This window comes from Platichthys flesus, chromosome 13, assembly GCF_949316205.1.
Source record: "Platichthys flesus chromosome 13, fPlaFle2.1, whole genome shotgun sequence".
Lineage (NCBI taxonomy): Eukaryota > Metazoa > Chordata > Actinopteri > Pleuronectiformes > Pleuronectidae > Platichthys > Platichthys flesus.
In genome coordinates, this window is record NC_084957.1 from 21,815,664 (window position 1) to 21,836,191 (window position 20,528).

The 20,528-nt window shown below is 40.7% G+C and overlaps 1 protein-coding gene across 1 annotated transcript in view; it reads left to right on the plus strand.

Annotated features, from left to right (window-relative positions):
• Positions 1–20,528, plus strand: part of LOC133967630 (contactin-associated protein-like 5) — a 93,560-nt gene that overhangs the window by 46,299 nt on the left and 26,733 nt on the right. The window contains exons 8-13 of the mRNA XM_062403203.1: positions 360–627; positions 5,927–6,070; positions 7,018–7,177; positions 10,669–10,775; positions 12,169–12,288; positions 16,721–16,921. Coding sequence (XP_062259187.1) covers positions 360–627; positions 5,927–6,070; positions 7,018–7,177; positions 10,669–10,775; positions 12,169–12,288; positions 16,721–16,921 — 1,000 coding nt within the window. The remainder of the gene's footprint in view (positions 1–359; positions 628–5,926; positions 6,071–7,017; positions 7,178–10,668; positions 10,776–12,168; positions 12,289–16,720; positions 16,922–20,528) is intronic.

Consider the following 20,528-nt stretch of genomic DNA (forward strand, 5'->3'; position numbering starts at 1 on the left):
ACCAGCAAAGTAAGTTTTTACTGAATCTGTGACATATTAAATACTAAGAAATTTTGCAGCTGCATTATTATCATGAATTAATGGCTTCATTTTATTTGTAGGCTTCTAATTGCTTCTGCTGATTACTTTATAATAATTTATGACAGATAATTCGGTATAACCGGTAATAGATGTCACTTAATGATCCTGGCTGAGGTTAGGTTGAGGTTTTGCTCGTTCCTCTTTAACCATCTGGCCCCTTTTGGTGCATATGACATTTATTTTGAAACACATCACAATGAATTTCATATGAGACCAGCTTTCCCAAACATAGCTGAAGATACATGCAAATCTGTGTCCTTGGCTTTGTCATCCTCCAGGGCAACGTGACCTTCTCGTGCTCGCAGCCCCAGCTGGTGGCCTGCACCTTTCTGAGCTCCGGCAGCAGCTTCCTGTCGCTTCCATCAGCAGCATCTGCCACAGGAGGCTTCTCTGTTCGCTTCCAGTTCAGGACGTGGAACGCAGATGGGCTGCTGCTGTCTGTGCCACTGAACCCGGAGCCCCAGAGACTGGAGCTGCAGATCAGCAACACCCAACTGCGTCTGACCCTCCACAGCTCAGGACAACAGAAGTCAGAGGTCTCCACGGGTCAGTGCACAGCGTACACACACATATGCTAGAACATGAGATGAAAAAGGATCGTCCATGGCCAAATTCTAACATTAACTTTTCAATAGACTTTTGTGAATACATGCTTATACATGAAGTAATTAGGGGGTCAATTGATTTTTTAAATCAGGCTGAAACCATGATACAAACATCCAAAATAAACAATACCTGTTATAAATCGTGAAATTGTAATTCTGTATATATTACACATACAATATTTAATTTTCTTCTTCTTCATTTGACACATTGATTATACTCCAGTGATGACTAGTCTAGCTCAATGTGGTGAGTAACCCTGAGATTTAAGAAAACGTGAGCACATGTCAAGAGTGAGGAAAAACGAAACAATGTGAAACAATGTAGGACCTGAAATGTCTCAAAAACTGAGGTCACACTGCTTATGAGTAAAGAGTATTTTGGTTTAAAGGTACCTCTACTGGAACTGTGTGTTTTTTGGTGACTGAGTCACCCTTTTGTTTGACTCATTGGTAACAGTCCAGGAGACACAATGCAATGCTCTAAAAAAGAGAAGGCTAATGTAGCCACCCACCGTGGAGACCATTAACATTTGAATTGCACCATGAGATAATCCCTGGGTTCTTGTCTACAAATGTGTGTAAAAACGCAAACTCATCCTCTGCAAGTGCACCGCATGGGCGTGGGGGGTAAATTGCCTGGTAACACCAGGGCACTGTAGATTATCCTTACTCTTGTTGAGGGTTAATTACAGAGGATTCACACCTTTAAAAGCCCTATGGGACAAATTTTGATTTGTGAATATGAGCTATGCATATTAAATTTGATTGATTTGATTGATTGATAGAATAGGTACAAGATCAATACATGTGAACTACACTGGAAACATATCCAACACATTAAATAGAGCTCAAAGCGATGAACACTCAATCTTAACTTTTCTTTGTGTGCATGTATTTAAAGGAAACATAAAGTGCACATTTTCAGGTTGATGTTCAGAAAACCCATCACTGTCCTCGAACAGTCCATCACAGCAGCTCCTCTTTTCAGCCTCTGTCTCAAACACTTGGTGTTAGCTCCGGATGAAGCTCAATCTGCTCTGATTGGTCACCTGGACCATTCTGCTTTTTTCAACAGCTTCTAGCATGTGGGGGGAAGTGTTGGCCTCCGCTTTCGCTCAGCTTGGCTTTGTTACTGTTTTGTTGTGTAGTATAGAGCAAATGGGCTTTGTGAAGTTATGGGACATCGCACTGTTATGAAAGCATAGGCCGGTCTAGTAAGGAGTTATTTCAGGATCATCAGGGGCTTCAGGCTCTTCTGGGTTGGAGAGGAGCTAACTTTACTACAGGCTTTGGACTTTTTCACTTTGCAGAACTTTTCAATTTTAAAAAAGATCATATGTCTGCTTAAAAAAAAAAACTTTTGTGGAAGAAAGCAAAGTAACCACGTCCTTAAACTTGACCTCAAAGATGATAATACATGTGCATTTTTTTAAATCTCACTTGACGGGAACTTGAGATGCATCTACTTGAGCATGTCGACCCCAAAGTGCGAAAGGCTGCTTGTTTTTATGTGCTTCACTTAACTGAGGCAGACAAAGACAGACAGTGTCACTCACTCTAATCCAGAATCTGGAAACCGAGCACGCTGAGTGGCGCCAGTAATTTCATCTGACTTACTTTTATCACCTTTGTCCTCAATAAAAAGTTTATTTTTTGCAGAGAGAAAATTTGATCCAATTCTGTGCATGGGCTTGTTTAGCAGAGATAACTCCGATAACTATGATTGGCTGGATAAGCCAGACTTTCAAGAAATGGTGAGCTGTAGGGAAATATAGATGGAGAAGACAACCACCGCAGCTCAGGGAAAATATTCCTTTTTTATATAATTTAACCCAAACTGCATTTAATTATCTTCTCTGGGGCCTATCGATGTTATGGCTGTATAGCACATGAGAAATATGACCTGGAGTCTGCTTATTGTTTGCAATGATGTGTGAAGTGAAAGTTTCACGTCAAATTAATTCAGCGGAGTGAATATGTAATCTCACATTGCTTGTGATATGAATTGACGTCTCCGCTAGTTTGGTGTGTTTATCTATTTATTCATTCTCTGATTGTCATTCTGATTCCTCGTTTTGCTTCCTCCTTGGGTGGATGTTGGAGGTCACACTTGCCGCAGAAATTATTATCGAGCAAGCGTGCAGATAGCATCTCGGGTTTCAAATTCAGGAGAGGCTAATGTAGCCACCCACCATGGAGACCATTAACATTTTAAACACACCAAGAGATAATCCCTGGGATCTTGTCTTGCAAATGTGTGTAAGACGCAGGATCGTCCTCTGCAAGTGCTCCGCATCAAACACGGGCGTGGGGGGTAAATTCCCTCGTTACACCAGGGTACTGAAATAATGCTGGTCTAGTGCAAAAAAGGCAGCATGATCCTGGGAGCCGCTGGAAATCTTCCGTATGATGGATGTGCTGATTCATAACAAACAGTGAGAGCTGAGCGGTGAGGGCCAGACTGACTGCTGCTGAATCTTTACTGCATGCTGTGCAGGGGTAGAGGTCGCGTTAAGTTTAAAGAGATACCTGTTGATGCGTCTTTACTGTGCAACATCATTATAGGTTTTGTATCAGCTGCAAAATCTTTATCCTCATTAATAACCTAAAAACTGCTGCAGCAAATTAATTCCAAGTTAAGTTGTGAATCTCAAACTGTGGATTTTAATTGAGAGTAAATCAGGTTTATAGATTAAAGCATTTTCCCTTTTTCTCACCGCCTTTCCCGTGAAGGTGTAAAAGTATCACACAGCTCATAGCGAAGTCAAACTCAGCGCAGCAGAGGTCTTTGAGCAATCGTTACACAGCCGTGGGGCTCATCCTGGGATCCTGTAAATCAGCAAATTATCTATATTTAACCTGCTGTTTTAATCCGGCTTTTCAGTTTTATAAGAAATGTCTCTTACTTGTTTAAAACTCTTGTTCAGTTCGACAGGTGGACAGTAGAAGCTCTTAAGGATAAACTCAGTCACCATAAAGGCTTGTTTGATAAAGGCTTCAAGAGCATTAGTGTGGAACAAATATTGATCAGTTTCTTCGTCTGTTCGGCCTCAACATCGTCTGCATCAACAGCCATAGGCTTCATTTTTTTTCATCCTCAAACAAAGAGACACACACGACGGGAAACAGCAAGATGAGCTTTGGTTTCATTGAGCTCACGCTGCCAGTCTGTGCTGGAGGAGCTTGAGGTCGGCAGTCATGGCATGAAACCTTGAAATGTGTGTTTCCTGGAGGCATCAGTGGGGCTTAAAGGTGTCGTCTCATGCATGAGAATAGGCAAAGCTTTTATTCTTCCTGACAGGGCAGCAACACTCATGCAGATCACCGCTATGATAGAGAACACTCGTGTCCTGGGCAGTGCTATGACACTCCCAGCTTGGCCAGCAGCAGGATGCGAGCAGATCATGATATATATATGAGCTGAAAGAGGGGAAGAGGAAACTCCCACTGATGCTCGCCTGCAGTCCCTTGCGGCTACACTGTTTATTCCGTGAAGCAGTCAATGGAGTGGAGAAAAATGCCCAGGGCACTCGCAGTCTTGCGGGATAAAAGGTTCTGCTGTAAGCGACAGGCATCAGTGGACTGTGTGGAAATCTCAACTTTTCCCAGGAGCTTGGACACGTCTCATTTTGGACTAACTCAAATCACTCCCAGGGTGCATTCTGCTCGGCTCCCGAGCTGCAGCACACTCAGCTCAATTTGGATGCAAATTTAGTCTAGGACCAGTCAGCACGGGCGGAAGAGAGGTGTGGCTCAGTCATTTCAAGTCACTGCACCAATAATGGTGTTGTTTTCCTGAGCGCTGCAGCTCGGTGAGGATGTCAGTGTCATTTTGAAAGAAATGCTTTATAGCTGACACTGGGTTGGATTATTCCTCTTTTGAATGGATTTTCAGCTCGACTTTGGTCAGATTTGATGTTTGGTCATCAGGTTTGACATTTTACAGAAATATAATTAAAATTTTACTGCACTTCACTACTATGATACCAATAAGACACATACCTTCATCTGATACTTCTCTTGTCTCGACAGTTAGAATGACACAAAAACAATTTCGCTAGCCACGCTTATATTTTGGATTTGTTTTCCTTACTTACAGTAATCATATGGGTATGCTTACATCACCAACGACTGTTAATTTGTGTAATATTTGTGATTTATTCTGCCACTGCACTAACATACAAGCTTGAACACAGCATCTTAATCACCAGCTGTCTTTATGTCTTATTTTGAGTTAAAGTAGATGAAAGAGTCTATTTAGAACAATGTGAGTTGTGTGAAACGTAATTTTCAGAAACCAACCAGGATTTGTATGTAATTAGCAACAAGGTGTCGATGGGTAGTCCATGAAAGTCAGTGATGCAAAGTGTTTCGGTAAAAAAAAAAGAAATCTGTTATTTCGATGCATTTAAAATTATGACGAAAATATACATAAAGGCAAAATAGCTTCAGACAGGAAAACAGTATTATTTTACTCTATATCATACATCATAATTATTACTGAGGGATTAGACTACAAGCATCCTTGTAATGTTGCAGCAGGTCAATGAGGCACTAGTTTAAACTATTTTATACACTGTTGTGATTTTTTGCAGTGCATCATATGGTACATGCTCATAGGTTTTCAAAGTCCAAATCAACAAAGAGAGGAGGAATTACAGCCGCAGTAATCCCATGTGAAATGTGGAATTGTATATTACAGTAGGTGAGAACAGGGCTTAGTTTTACATCAGTGGAAACCATGCAAAGTCCACAATAATTAGTTTACACCGACAAGCTGAAATTAGAGTAATCTTGCTTATTTACACGTCAACTAAATTTAGTTGACGTGTGACAGAGAGGGGGGGGGGTTGTTTGACTTATTCTTGAAGCGGCTGCTGCTGACTGTGTGTGATGCCAAGAATAATCTGTGCAAAGGCAAAGTGTTGATGAGAAATTGTGGATTTGACTGCAGCGTTGGCAGGTATCGAAATATGAGTATCAAAACGTGTGTATCTTTACTTAAACATTTACACCGGGGAAATTAATCATCAAAAGTCTTGTGCTCCCATGGCCATTGATGCATGGAGCCATGATATCATGAAATACGTCCATAACACTTCCCCTTTGCCTGTGTCGCACATGTAGATGAAACAAGAGCACACTGGTGGAATTCATTCACAGCCGCCAGGCCCTCAACAAATAACTTTCTGTGCTGCCGCTGACTTCACTGTTTGAAAATGTGAAATGTTCCTCCGCAGGTCTCCGAGTCAGTGATGGTCTGTGGCACTCAGTGAGTCTGGACACCAGGAACCTACAGATCTCCATGAGTGTGGATGGAGAACCGTGCTCCATGACTGAGCTGTGGGAACAAGTGGAGTCAAGAGGCAACTTGTATTTTGGAGGTTTGTGGATTTTCACACTTTAAAGATACATTATTGTTTTCCTCTTTAAAGGTGAGGTAAAGAAGAGCTTTTGGTGATAGGAGCCGACGCTGGTGTGGATGTGATGTAAATAAAAAGAAAGCGTTACGTCTTGCTGCTGCACAAAACTCCGAAAAGAGAGATGAGAGAGGCCAGGAACAGTTGTGTTACATCTAGTTACAGCCATATCTAGTTGTCATAATGAAAACAATAAGAGTGATAATTCTGGATGTAAAGATGTTATTAATTATAGCAGCGACAATTCATATAATAATAATTATTGTTGTCTGAATCCTGCAGCTCTGGAGTCAGAGATACCTGCAAAAAGAGAGAGGGACTATAAGACGCAAAAAAAACACAAAGTTAGTGAAAGTAGTAATAAATAAATAAATGTTGAAGCAGAGAGATGGAAGAAGAGGCATGATGGGAGTTCCCTCAGCACTCTAGACCTATAGCATCATAACTAAGGGATGGTTCAGGAGCGAGTCACCTTCTGTGACGGTAGTAGAAGACAGGTATTTCCAGTTGCTAACAGTACTTATTAATGTCTGAAACAGTAGTGGCCAGGGTGGATGAATGAAAATCTTGTTTAAATCATTATTGTACCAGGAAAGAGGATAAGCATATAGTACTGTTTATGACTCCATGGAAATCTCGTACTGGATCAGAGGTGTATCTAACTTCCTCGTTCCCTTGCTTGGTGATTGTGTGGAACTTGTGCTGTTTGGGTCGTCCTGCTTTCTCTGCTTCCCAAATTCAGATCCAGAATTGTGTATTGAAACCAGAACATATAAATATTAGAGAAATGTATTGGATTTAAATCGCTAAGCCCACCTTTAACAGAGGCACTGTTACATACCGTTTCCTCCCAGTTTTATGTTACCTGTACAGTAAAACAAAAGTTTGCATCATGTTTTATTTCCATCCAGGCTGCCCTGCGGCCGACTGCCAGATCCCGACTCCGTCCTTCCAAGGCTGCATGCGGCTCATGTTCCTCAGCGGCCAGCCAACGAATCTCAGTCACGTGCAGCAAGGTTTGCTGGGAAATTACCACGAGCTTCAGTTCGACACGTGCAACATGAGAGATAGGTGATGAAATCTCTTATTTACCCTTGTATTTAATTAGAGGACAGCTCTCACAGAGATCTTGGTTATATCCAACTGGCAAAATGTGTCAGACATAAAAATGGGAGCAACATTATCCAAGTTGGCAGCCGAGTTATTCATGCCCGCTTGGTTAATTTGTGGATGGCACTATGTTGTCTATAGAGAAGCCTGAGAGTCACTGACATCTTGTCCCATGGAGACAAACATGCTGACAGGATCATCCAATTAAATTGCAACAGAATCTCGGTAACACCTTCTCTGGCAGAGGGCTATGCTAACAAGCCGCTTCCTACCGTCCTGTGTGGCGTGCTATCCCTCATTACCCTGCACAGCTGTGGGCCCTGTGAACGGGAGCGGCAGACCCACAAGCTCGCTGGATGTCTGCCTGTGGCTCGGAACATTTAAAGCAACGAGATAAACATGCAAACTGCCATTTCTATCCTTGTATTTGCCCCGAGGAGACTTGCTCCTCTGTCAGATTTCAAACTACCTTTTTCAAGGCCAGATTGTTCGCTGTCGGAGGATATGCAAACACAACAGCGCTGCCAGTCTGTCGTGTCAGTAGGCGAGGGGAAGCACTGCGGGAAATGACAGAAAGATTGAATGAGACAAGTTTTTTTCCCCCGAGCGGAGATGAACACACCTTTTGTGTCTTCATATATTGATGAATGAGTCTGAATGTAATGTGGTAATTGGGCTGAAATAGAGTTTTTAATGAACCTTGTTCAGATTTTTTTTAAAGCATATTTACAACCATTTAGTAATATAATGAAAACTCTTTAAAGCCTCATTGATCGTTTTTGGGCCACTAGAAGGTCTTCACATGAACATGACAGACACAACAGTTTAAACACAGCACGAATAAATTATCATTTTGAGATGACAAACATGTTCACAAACGTTTAGATATCTAGCAGATGCACAACAACATAAGGATTTATTCTGAGTCGTGTTGAGATCCTTACTTTGATTATCTATCGGTCAAGATTAGGAATATGTACAGTGGGTTTATCAGAACGATTCTTCGGTTGCCTGCTGCTGTAACCAAAGCCGACGATGACAGTGAGGCTTCACGGCCAACTGCGGCGTCAATGAAAAGGTGACTGATGAGCTCAAAGTTTTTTTTTTCTCTTTCTGGAAAGGTGATACTAAGTATGATTTAAGAGTTATCTGAAAGAATTTCTGATCTACTGTTGGTTATGAACCATGCAGATTCAAGGAATTTGTTTTGGTGTGAGGTGGAAAAGAAACATTCAGGAGAAAAAAGGGGGAGAGATCAAGCAAAATAAGAGGTTATGACAATAAATAAATACTGTAATAAAATAAAAAATATAAGAATAAACAAAAGAAAAATTATAAGAATATGTGAGATGTATCAATATGTGCAATATATTGCAAATTATTCAGATCATCCGGGATGAATCCCCTGTCTCTTCCCGACCTTATTATTTATTTATGTATCTTCTAAATGATCCATTTCTTTTTTATATCGTCTTAAGTTGCCTTGAATTTGTTGTGAAGCCTTTTATATATCAGGTAAAGCTCTCTAACCCTAACCCTAACCCATATTTTGGAATTGCCTAGAACAATTCCAAAATATGGAATCATATTAAAGTATTGCACCAACTATTTGATGACATATTTTCTCCAAATTTGAAAAATATAAATTTGTAAAATGACCTTTTCATAAAAGATTTGCAAGTACACATAAAACAACAGATCAACAGTGTCTGCATTATGAAGCATATGTCACACAAAGATAGTCTATAAATGTCTCTGTGCTTGTGTCTGATGTGATAGTAAACATGATGCTTTGTTTACTGCCTTGAGGTGACTGTTGCATATTAATGACCCGAGTGTATGAGAAAATTTACTTATCTGTGTTAATTTCCTTTTGTCTGTGTAATTAAATCGCGTGACTTAATTTGCGGTGAGCGTGCACCTGGGTGTGCCGGCTACTGTAATTTCATGACCTGTAAGAGCACTCGTGAACACTAGAACAGAAAATAGCTTGATGGTAATTAAACCAGTGGGTGCAACCTTATCTGTGTTGCGGCTGGCCCACTCTGCTGCAGTTAATAGGTGAGAGATGAAAGTGTATGAAATTATAGATGCACGCTTGAAAGGCTGGCAATTATGTGAAACTGGAGGAGGCTTGAGGAAGGGACTATTAATCAGAAAAGTGCGGTTTATAAATTTCTGTGAAGCGCGCATTGTGGTGAAATCCCATTAACAGGCATTCTAGTCTGAAGGTGACAGTAATGCTTTTATTTTTAGACAAACACCTCGATGTGTCAGCTTTTTCAGAAACTCAGACAAGGGCACTGTGTGAGAAGCCATGATTTTCACAGTTATTGTTATTTGTTATTTGATTTTTAATGTTGCTTCACGGAACATGAATAAAAAGCAAATTATTCTTTCTTGGCAAGTTCAAAAGCGTGTGTTCATAACAAGAGACAAAAGAATAAAGCGGGGCGGTGAACAGGGGTCTTACTTACCTGATAAATAAAAGATCAGCTTCGTAAACACTAACTAAAGTATTTTCTTCTGATGCTAAATACAAATGCTTGGAGATTTGTTTTGTTTAGCTGTCAAGAAATTACTGTAATTTCTCCTGCGACTAAGAGTATGATTTCTTTTAAGAATCCATGTGATGGAAAATTGGTTAAATTGAAGACAAAGGTCTATTACAAGTAAACTGGAGCTGAAACAATTAACAACTTGTCAATCGAGGAACAGGAACTGCTGCTAAGGCAAAACAGACACTTATATATCCTAAGTCTTTTGCTTTCTGTTCTCTGAATCCTTTCTATTTTTATTCAGATTTTTTAATTCATTTCCTCACCCCCACCAAGAAGGTCACCGTACTCCATTTGTTTTTTGTTGCCAAAAACTACTTGAATGATTTCCCACGAAACTCTGGTCAGGGAAGCAGCCATTAAATTGTGGCTCCAGTCCATGGGGCTTTCTTTAACATTGTGAAACAAGATGTTTTTCAACATTTTCAACATTTTCCCACGGATAATTCATGGAGCTTGTTTTGAGGACTGATATCTTAAAGTGTGTGAAAGATGCTGCTGCTTGCGATGTTCTCAGTGCTGTAACAGATCAAGGATTTTTCTAAATCAGGGGCCATAAAGGGGCCCCAATTTCCCAAGAGGACCAATTTATATTTCCTACATCCATACACAATACCTGATTGAGTAAATCATTCAATGTTCACTGTTTGCTCTATAGCTTTGAGAAAAGCCAAAAGATGGTAAGTAATTAGTTTATTTACTAATTTTTATATATTTTTTTAAAAGACTACTGACAGGGCCCCTGAGTGCCATTGCTGTTTTGTTGCATTTCACTCTGTTGCTATTCATCTAAATCCAATTTGATAACTGATTAATGAAGAGACTGACGACTAGAGTAACCAAAAATGAATATAACCAAACTCTAAAAAAAAAAAAAAATCTATTGTTTTGCAGGTGCCTCCCAAACCTGTGTGAACACGGAGGCCGCTGCTCTCAGACGTGGAGCTCCTTCGCCTGCGACTGCTCTGGAACGGGATACTCGGGAGCGACCTGTCACAACTGTGAGCAGTTCGTCTCAAGTTCATTTCACCACCTTGTCTCAAACTTGCCATTACAGCCTCTGTACCTCCCCATTTATTCGAGGTCTACTGAGCTGTGTCATTTGATTCTGCACACACATCTTTTCCTGTCTCGCTCGCAGCATCGGTCCGTGCCCTCAGAGGCAAAGCAAAAAAACTTGTCCCGCTTCAACATGACATGACCTTACAATCATCACTGCTATTCCCCCTCCCAAATGTTTTTTTTTGCGATATTCTTAAATAGCTTTAGAGACTGGTTGAGTTCAGTCTGACTCCACATGTAGGAGTTTTTCCTCTCGGGCTGCATTTTTTGACAGCCCCCTAAACAACGCCTTAATATCAGCTGTGGAGACTGTTGCTGGAAACTATGTGTGAAATCCCCTTGTCCCAGAATACTGATTAGTTGTTTATATGCAGGCAAATGCAGTGTGTTTCTTTTTTTTGCACGTCAGAGGGAACATGACAGAAATGAGCATCTGCTGAATTAAAAATAGGTCTTTTCACCTCAGCTGTCATCAGCTTTCCTCAGAAACACATTTTTCGTGTGCGGCTCAGAAGTGTATCTCTAAAACTTGAGGGTTTGGAGCCAATCACCAGTTAACTTATTGTGAGAGACACAGTTTGAACATGGGATGTAGTGTAGTTTCTGCTGCTCCAAACACCACAGATAAAAGCCATAGGGAAAAAAGGTTTTGGGATGATTAACATGTCGGGCTATTCAACTTAAAGTTTTAAAGTTCAGTATTCATTTTAAAGTAGATTTTCTTTCTTGGGCTGCAAGTTATACTTAAAAGACGCAATAGCACATGAATAATCTGTAGTATTTCCAATGTAAGTCATGCTGGAGAAAAATGTAGGATTAACATTAGTGGCTTCTCTTAGTTTATTTTTGCCGAGTTAATGTAGATAAAAACTCTGTAAACACATTAGTTCTCATCTTGAAATTTTTTTCGAACACCTTCATGTCCTTTATGTGTTGAATGTCAAACATATATATGGAAAATAGCAACAATAAGTCACAACAACATAAATAAGATGATCATGTTACGATACAATACTATGTTTAGTTACTTATTTACTTATTTATATCCATATTTTTGACATGTCATCTCATACATATTCAATTGACTATTGCTGATTGATGACGCTATCACCAGTAAAACAGTAACTTACAGAGGCAGGCTATAAATAAGACAGTTTGGTGATCAAATCCTTTAATGTGGAGGATTGCATGTTGCATGAATTTGTAGTAAATGCATTCTGATCAGGTTCTTCAGTCATTAATATATAACTACAGTATCCATATAGATCAAAAACTGCTCAAAGTGTTGTTACTTGGAGCAATAACTGATTTCTGTCCCCACTCTGCTTTCAGCCATCTACGAGTCGTCCTGTGAGGCATACAAGCTGATTGGCAGCTCCTCTGGCTTCTACTCCATTGATCCAGATGGGAGTGGTCCCCTGGGGCCCACCCAGGTATACTGCAACATGACAGGTGAGATCACTGTGGCCCCCATGTTGTCACCTTTATTAATTTTTTTTGTTTCGATGAGACGTGGCAGAAAGTCCACTCGCTTAAAGATCACTGTGCATTAATCCACACCACATTATCTTAATGTCTGCCATCCCTGCCATACGCACTGGACCTGTAAGTTTTGCCATAAGAAGTTTCCTGCTTCTTCCTCTGAAATCAGCCATGTAAAAGCTGTTCAGATTAAAAAAGTGTCAAGGCAAGATAAGGTTTTAAAAAGCTTAGTCTAAATGATGACCAGTGGCCTCTAGAGGCTACAATTTCCATCAGAGCATGTGGTCATTAAAGTCAAAAGGGCTAATCCCCCAGGAAACATTAATCTGCTCAGTTACTTTCATGGCCGTGTGCCAGTGAGTTATGATATTTTGCATGCAACGGCTGACATTTTGAACTAATAACGGCACCATAAAGAAGTGACCAGTCTGGAAATTATAAGTCCTCAGGAAAGAATGAAGGTGTGCAGTGAGTTAATCAGAAATCCGCCTGTTGCATTTGGGTTCTCTTTTGTTTAAGTGGTGATTCTGACCCAAATGTGCTGCCACAGCCAAGGTTCTCATTAGGATTCATTCAGAAGTGAAGAGCGAATATTTAAATCAAAAGTTTGTCCATTGATTTTTGAAATACAGTTCAATGTCCTGATAGTAATGTGTCGCTCAAGGAGAAATCATTAACCTCTCCCCGACGGAAGAGGAAAAAAAGAGGCGGAGCCGTCAATAAAATCATTAGGTACTGTGCTCCGTGCAGCACACACATCAAAAAAAAACTTCATAGCAGCTTGTTGAGTTTTGAGCACCTACTGAGTTTTCTATTTGACTTTGAATGATCTGCAGAGGTGGGATTCTGAAGTGAGCTTGGGAAAAGCCTCCTCTCTGTCTACCTTCGTTCTTTTGCTTAGTTGAGCTCAAATTTCATCCACCAAGAAGGTTTTGTTTTTTGCAGCTGTCCATCGGTGTGATTGTTTGTTTGGATTATCTAGAAACAACCGGACAGATTTTCACAAAACTTGATGGAAGGACAGGTAATGGTCCGAGAAATATATATTTAAATTTGAGCACAGACTCACAGCAAGGAAATTCGTGGCCAATGTCTTTCTGTGTGGAGTGTGAATATTCTACCCGTGTTTCCTCTGGCTTCCTCCCACAGTCCAAAGACATGTAGATTGGTTTTGGTTGGCGATTTGTCCTGGGTGTACCCCATGACCCTTCAAAGGATAAGCAGGAAAGATAATGGATGGGAATGTTGGAGCATATATGCCCAACATTCCCATCCATTATCTTTGAGGTAAGAAAAAAATATCTAAGGAGCATATATGCCCAACATTCCCATCCATTAGCTTTGAGATAAGACAAAAATATCTATGGAGCATATATGCCCAACATTCCCATCAATTATCTTTTCTATTCTAGTGTTCAATTGCGTTTATTTGTTAGTTTGTGTGGCTGTCAACAGGATTCTCAATGACTACCACAAGAATTTCCATGAAGCTTTCGGGCAGGCTGGGATATGACCCACTGACACCTTACAACTTTGGATCAGACCCACATAAAGGATCCACTTTCTTTAACATTGTGAGATGGAGCGTTAACCTTGGCAGAGGCACCCTTCTGGTGTCATCTAATTCCATAGACACTCAACAACTGAGCTAAGACATCGTAATCTTGCTGTTCAATATAACTTCAGACTTCACTAAATGGAAAAAATGTAATCTGTCCTGGGGCATTTTTTTAGTTTCTGACTGTGCGAGGGGGAAAAACTGCAATTACTGCCTCCCTGTATACCAAACCACTGATCTCCTGATAACTAATGTAAAACTGCTTAAAAGAATTATATATTTTTTTTTCTTACCTCAGTTTACAGAGCCTCCCTTGAAACAGTTTGGAGCCTCCCTGGGGAGTCCAGCCTCCCTCTTTGAAAGCCTCTGCTCTGCAGTTAACAATTAGTGTAAATTATAAAACTGCGTCTGAAACCAGTCTAGTGTTATTAGCGTAGAAACTTGGCCTCCATCTGCCCCTGTGGTGTCCTGTGAAGCCACTGTGCTCTGCATCAGCTGAACTGTGACACCAAAGATGTGACGTTTGACAGACAGGGAGAGACACGCAACACGATTCCCAGTCCCTGTGACATAAAGGCACAAAACACAAAGCGTTAATTTCTTACATTGTGGAGACAGTATTCATCAGTTACCTGTCACAACTTTCCCAGACACTTTGTCCTTTTCAAGGTTAATGTGCCGCTCATGTCATCACGGAGGAGAGCCATCTTTTTGCCGTGTGGTTCTAACATTTCTGTCTCGCCCTCAGCAGCAATGATGCCTCAGCTTGACCTCAATTAAAGAATCTATTCGAGATGTAAATAACTGTAAGCCTCACAACCTAATGTGAATAATCAATCAAAAAGCGGAGAGGGATTTCCTCTAAGGCAGAGTAAACACAAAATCCACATAATGAATATTGAGTGAGAATGGAAATAAGATGGAGTCTTCATCTGATTTTATCGTACACACTGTTTGAAAGTAAATTATGCACAGAAAATGAGCAGGAAAGATTCAGAAATTCAAATTAGAGTGGCTCATGGTTTGTTTTGGGGACGCTGAAGGTTTTCATTTCACAGACTGGGCGTAGAGAAGGGAGTAAATCCAATGAAAGGAAACTGCTCAAGTGCTTTTTTTTTTTTTTTTTCCAGTGACGCAGATCTGCAAAGATCTGTGAAATGTCACCAGCAACACAGATGGTTCAGCCAAGAACACACAACGTCTCACTGAGTCGTTAATGAACTTGGCCAAAAGCTGAGCTGTGCAGTAAATATGACACAAACGGGTCAGAGCGACGGCAAAACAACATGATACATCAAACCACTTAACATTTAATTATTTATTTTGGTAAAAATAAAACATCAGACATGGCCTTTTCACATCAGTTTCCTGTTCTCATTACATATAGTGGTTTATTGTACCATGAACTGTGTTTAAATGCATTTTAAAATATAAAGTTTTGTGTTATATTTGAACATAGCACTATGGCCCTGCTTCATCCATATACTTTATATGAAGATGGACAACTGTCAATCTACATGTCAGAGAAATGTTTGTCAAAGATGGTTTCTATCATTTTAAGTAGTTTTCATCAAACGTGATGCATTTTCAAGTGCTCTTATTTTCGATAATCTATGTAATTAGTTTTTTGATGCTGTGAAAATGGGGGAAGAGTCCAAACAGCTGAGACTGACTCACGTTCAGGAAAGCGCATGCATTCGTGGGACCATGCTTCCACTGCTCCATCCCCAAATTGCTGGTGAGCTGACCAGCTCGAAATAACGTCTTTGCTATGAGGCTGCAGTGTTTGTATCCACGATATCAATCTTCATATACAGTCGATAATGTCATCTGAAATAATGCAATGAAAAAGTTTTCTTAAATTTTTAATATTGCAGACAGCTGAATATTGTGTATCTGTCAACTAACTGTATGTGATCTTATATTCTATGAAAGTGGATTATATATCCACTTGAGAACAGAGTCCTGCTTTTACTTTCTGAATAAACGAGCTAGCTCAAAACACTCGCTGCTTTCTGTCGCATCAACCCCAAAGCCCTAAGGAACCTGCCTTAAGTGGGCAAACTAATATCAAAGCCATCTATTCAACTTAGATACTCAAGTGCCTCCCAAACTCAGTCCAAAATAAAACTAGATCAAACTACCCAGGTGGGACATTTTTGCTTCAATGATCTCAAAGTAGGCTAAACAAGAGCGTCTCTTGGGATTTTGAGGTATGTTCTCGTTAATTTAGAAAAACAGAGCACTTCTTTTATCTAGTGAATGCAATATGCATATGCAGCATTCAGGTTGCAGAAAATATATGAATGTGAAAGATGTGGGCAGACTGCTAACTCTGTATTTTTTCCTTGCAGGGAATTGCAAATTAATTGTCTTTAGAAGACACACCTTCTTCTGTATTTAGAGTAAAAGGTGTGAATAGGGGATTAGGGTAAACATTAATACACCTTTTAGTTGTGGAGAAGGTGTTGATACTGCAGTAAAATTATCGTAGTAGGGATGGGGTGCTTAATACCGACGTTTCGGAGCTGTGTCGAGATTCCAAAGTGATTTATGGGCCAGGCACAAGGCTCTTATTTTGAAAAATGAGACAGAAAGGACTTGTGTTAAGTTCACAAGTAACAACGTTCATCATCACACGGCATGATTGGCTGAAAAGACATCACGTGAGGAGAGATATGTAAACAAAATGATCATGTTATCGTACATCATGCATTATTGATTTCACAGAGGGCAAAATTATCGTACAGATAACGCTTTGTGGATAAGATCACTAACAGTCAAGTATTTAAACAGGGAATATATGGGTGGCTTTGTGTTAACAGATTGAACTTTCTCTTCCAGAAGAGAAGGTGTGGACGGTGGTGACCCACAACATTTCAGCACCAGTCACAGTCCAGAGCTCCTCTCCTCAGAAACCTCACGTCACTACCTTTAACTACAGCGCGTCGGCTGAACAACTGCGCGCCATCGTGTCAGGGTCCGAGCAGTGCCAACAGGAAATGGTTTACAACTGCAAGAAGTCCAGACTCTTTAATACTAAAGGTACATTGTGTTGTTTTGTGTTTTTCTTTTACTTACTCTCCTCTGTTTCAATTGCTGTTCTTTTAATTTACGTTTTTTTTTCATTCTGTTAAGCATTTTCTAACTTTGTTAAAGAAAGTGCTTGACAAATTACCCATATTTTTCCTGGAAACCTTTCTTTGGTCATAGCAATCTTGAAGTAAACACGACAAAGATGGCAGTGGTGGGACAAAGTAATCTGCCAGGAGTGTGATTGTTTGGTTGACTGCATATGAAGATCGAATTGGCAGTATAGGTCATAAACTCTTCCTCCTCAATGTTAGTGGATGGGAAATGGACCGAACAAAAATGTCAGGCTGCACCTCAAGTAAGTTTTTTCAGAGATGGTTTGTTTTTCTTCTTCAGTTACATTTCCCCAGCAAATGTGTTTTTTATTGGTTATTTGATGCTGTGAAAATGGGGTGAAAAGTCCCGACTGACAGCTGAGCCTGACTTGTGATTTGGCAAGGGTGTGTGTTGGTGGGACTTCACTACCACAGCTCCACACACTCCATGATTACCGCTAAAGAAACTGTCTCCAAAAGACAACCCCCCAGCGCAAGATGGCAGCGCTCGTGTCGAAGATATTTTGGAGACATGTCCTCCATCTTTATTCACAGCGTATGGTTTGGCCACCCAAGTGCCAGATGCCGTCAGTGTATGATTGGGCAGAAGTTGAGCAATCAACCCTTTCATCAAGCCTTCTATGTTGCCATCATTCATTATTCATTCAGATAAATGAGGAAACTGCATGTTATCGGGCTACACTCGGCCTTATTATGGAAGTTTGGGTGAATTTGCCGTTACTTTACTTTGTAGCGTCAGGGGAGTGTTTGTTGTGACAGTGTGAGTTGAAAATCAGGCTGTTTTTGCTCTGTTACGTTGGGAGCTGCTGCCCCATCAGTACCATACCGCCCCTGCCTAACTTGCCTTTTTGTGTTTTCACAATAATTGGTGAGGCGTTCTCCAATCTTTTTTGTGTGCATTCATCTTGAACTGCTCTTGCACCTATGCCGTCCCAAACATCCAAACATTTGCTCTTAAATCATGAAACATTCATGATGTCCCAGTTTCCGCCTCCTCCCTCGGTGCCACGCGTGTGCAAACAAACAAGTTCATTATCACACTAGACTTCAAAGAGAGACGAAAAAACAAGCTATTTTGTGGCTGCGTGACGACTTTCAGAAGGAGACTGATTTCTTTCTTTTTTTCTTTCTTTTTTACCATTTCTTTCTTTTGTTGTCTGAGAACAAACAGAAAGAAATGGTCAAATGTTTCCTGGCACATCACTGTACTGCATGTGCACAAAACAATATCCCCTTTGACAAGAAACCCGCAAAACAGCCCGCTCAAATTAATTGTTGGACAAAATTTCACTTACCAAATGCAAATTCACAGGAAAGCTGCAGGTGTTCAAAGCAGCCGGCTCTGAGTGTACAGATGCAAACATGTGCCGAGAGAAGCTCCAGTGTAACACCATCTATGTAGCTCAGCTGCTCAACGTGTCTCCACTCATCTCACCTGTCATTCTCTACTGTTCTCTTCTATAAGACAGATGTTCACTCACTTAATGTGCTTGTGGTTATGGGTTCGACTCTCACCTGATTTGCATTGTTAAACACACCCTGATAAATTTGCTCAGAATTGGGTGTTTTGGGTGCTTCTAACGCAGCAGCGATTTAATGAGGGCTCCTCTCTGTGTCCCAGTCTCCAGTCTTGTTATTTCCACAGTTTTATTTTTATCCAGCAGTACATTTTTGTACTTTTTTTAGGTACTTCTTTCATGTGTCTACATGAAGCATACTGTTTCTGTATGAAGCCACGACGCAACTTGGCATTTGGAAAACCTTCATTAAAGTCTGCGAAACGCTCAACGCTATCCGCCTGTCCGACTCCGGTCGGTCGTGGTTTATAAAAAATGACACCAGCAGAAAGAGAGAGCCCATTTTTATGCTTATGGTTCACTGTTGTCAAAGATCTTTGCTGGAGATAAGGTGCAGTGGAAGAATGATGATGTCGGCCTACCAGCCACTTGCTGTTGAGATGTATCTTCTATTTACTGGGGGGCGGCGCTGCACACCGGATGATTTTCATATCTGAACTGATTTTACAATGGTGGGAGATGACAGATGTGAAGGACTCTTAATCTTTTAATCTTGAGCATGCTCACACTAGACGGAAAACCACACATTTGGAATTTAAACAGACGGTTTCTGAGCAGTGATTCCAGAGACACACAGAAACTCACATGATCAGACGTGACTTCAGAGTAAATACAACAAGGAGTTGGACAACCAGCATCGTCCGCTGGTGGTGTACTGTTTAGCAGAACACTATACTATATAAAAGACTTTTCACCATGTAGGCAACCATGTTTCGGTTATTAACACAAGTACGCAAGTGATGCCTCCCAGTCAGTCGGTTCTCATTGGCTACTGTGGGTTTCTGCTCACATGCAATCATTGTTCTTTTCATACCACAAGAGTCAGTCAGATTTGAAGTTGGCGAGGAAATCGGCTAGGCACCGATTCAGTTCAGTTAGATTAAATCTCTTAAACCCTCACACTACAGGATCATTTGACCAGATAATCTAGTAGTGTGATTTGAATCCGTTCAGTCTCAAATCGGCAACATCCCCTTGATTGTCAGGAGGCCTGAAAACAGTCCCAAAAATTTTCTGATAATCCTCTCTCGAGTAGTGGGCATTAGGCTTTGGCTGAGACTGATGCGCTTCAAATTTTAAAAGTATTTCTTGGAGTCTAAATGCTCTTATTGCCAATTACTCCAAACAAAAGCATCAAAATAGATGTCATCTTATGTATCAGCTGAAAGAATTTTTTTTTACGTTTCATTACCATCTTTCATGCTCCTGTAATTCACAGCTCCTGTAATTCGAAACGTCTTTTCGTAGCCGCTCTCAGGGCTTTGTTTGCAGCGCTTGGAAAGATAAATAAAGAGCAGGGAGAGGGATGCATTTGCTTTCTCGCCGTGTGTAACTCCTGTCAATATCCACCCAATTTAAGGGAGAGAGTGAGACTGACCTCTACTTCAGGAGCTATTGATTGTTGCCTATTCTTATTTGTGTACCTGTTCGGTGTCTAGATTGCGTTTTAAAAACAGGCAGCCGAACAGAGGGGATGTGGTTTGTCTGCAGTGATGGGGATCGAGGGGAAAGACAATAAGGCGAGGGTTATTTCAAACCCTTGTAATGCCAACGACATCCGGCCTCCTCCAGGTTGTGCAGCCTGCGTTTCATCCTCCCTCGTCATTATCGCCTGCATTTATTTGATGACAGCGTTAAGCAGTCGTGTGGACTATTGTGTGATCTGGTGAGCTGATGAGACGTTGCATTGTTCCCTACCTCAGCCCGATTCTGTGACTTAGACTAATAGGACACGTGTATCCATACATATAAAAACGTTGCCTATTGCAGCTTTTAATGTATTGGTGGGAAGAAAAGCAGATTCGCATGTGACACTTAATTGTATATTCTGACATGTGGCTTAATGGGCTTTTCTCTGCCGCTGGGCTCATCTCTGATGCAGGGTCACGTTGTGTGACAGATGACTGAAGCCGGACCACTTAACCT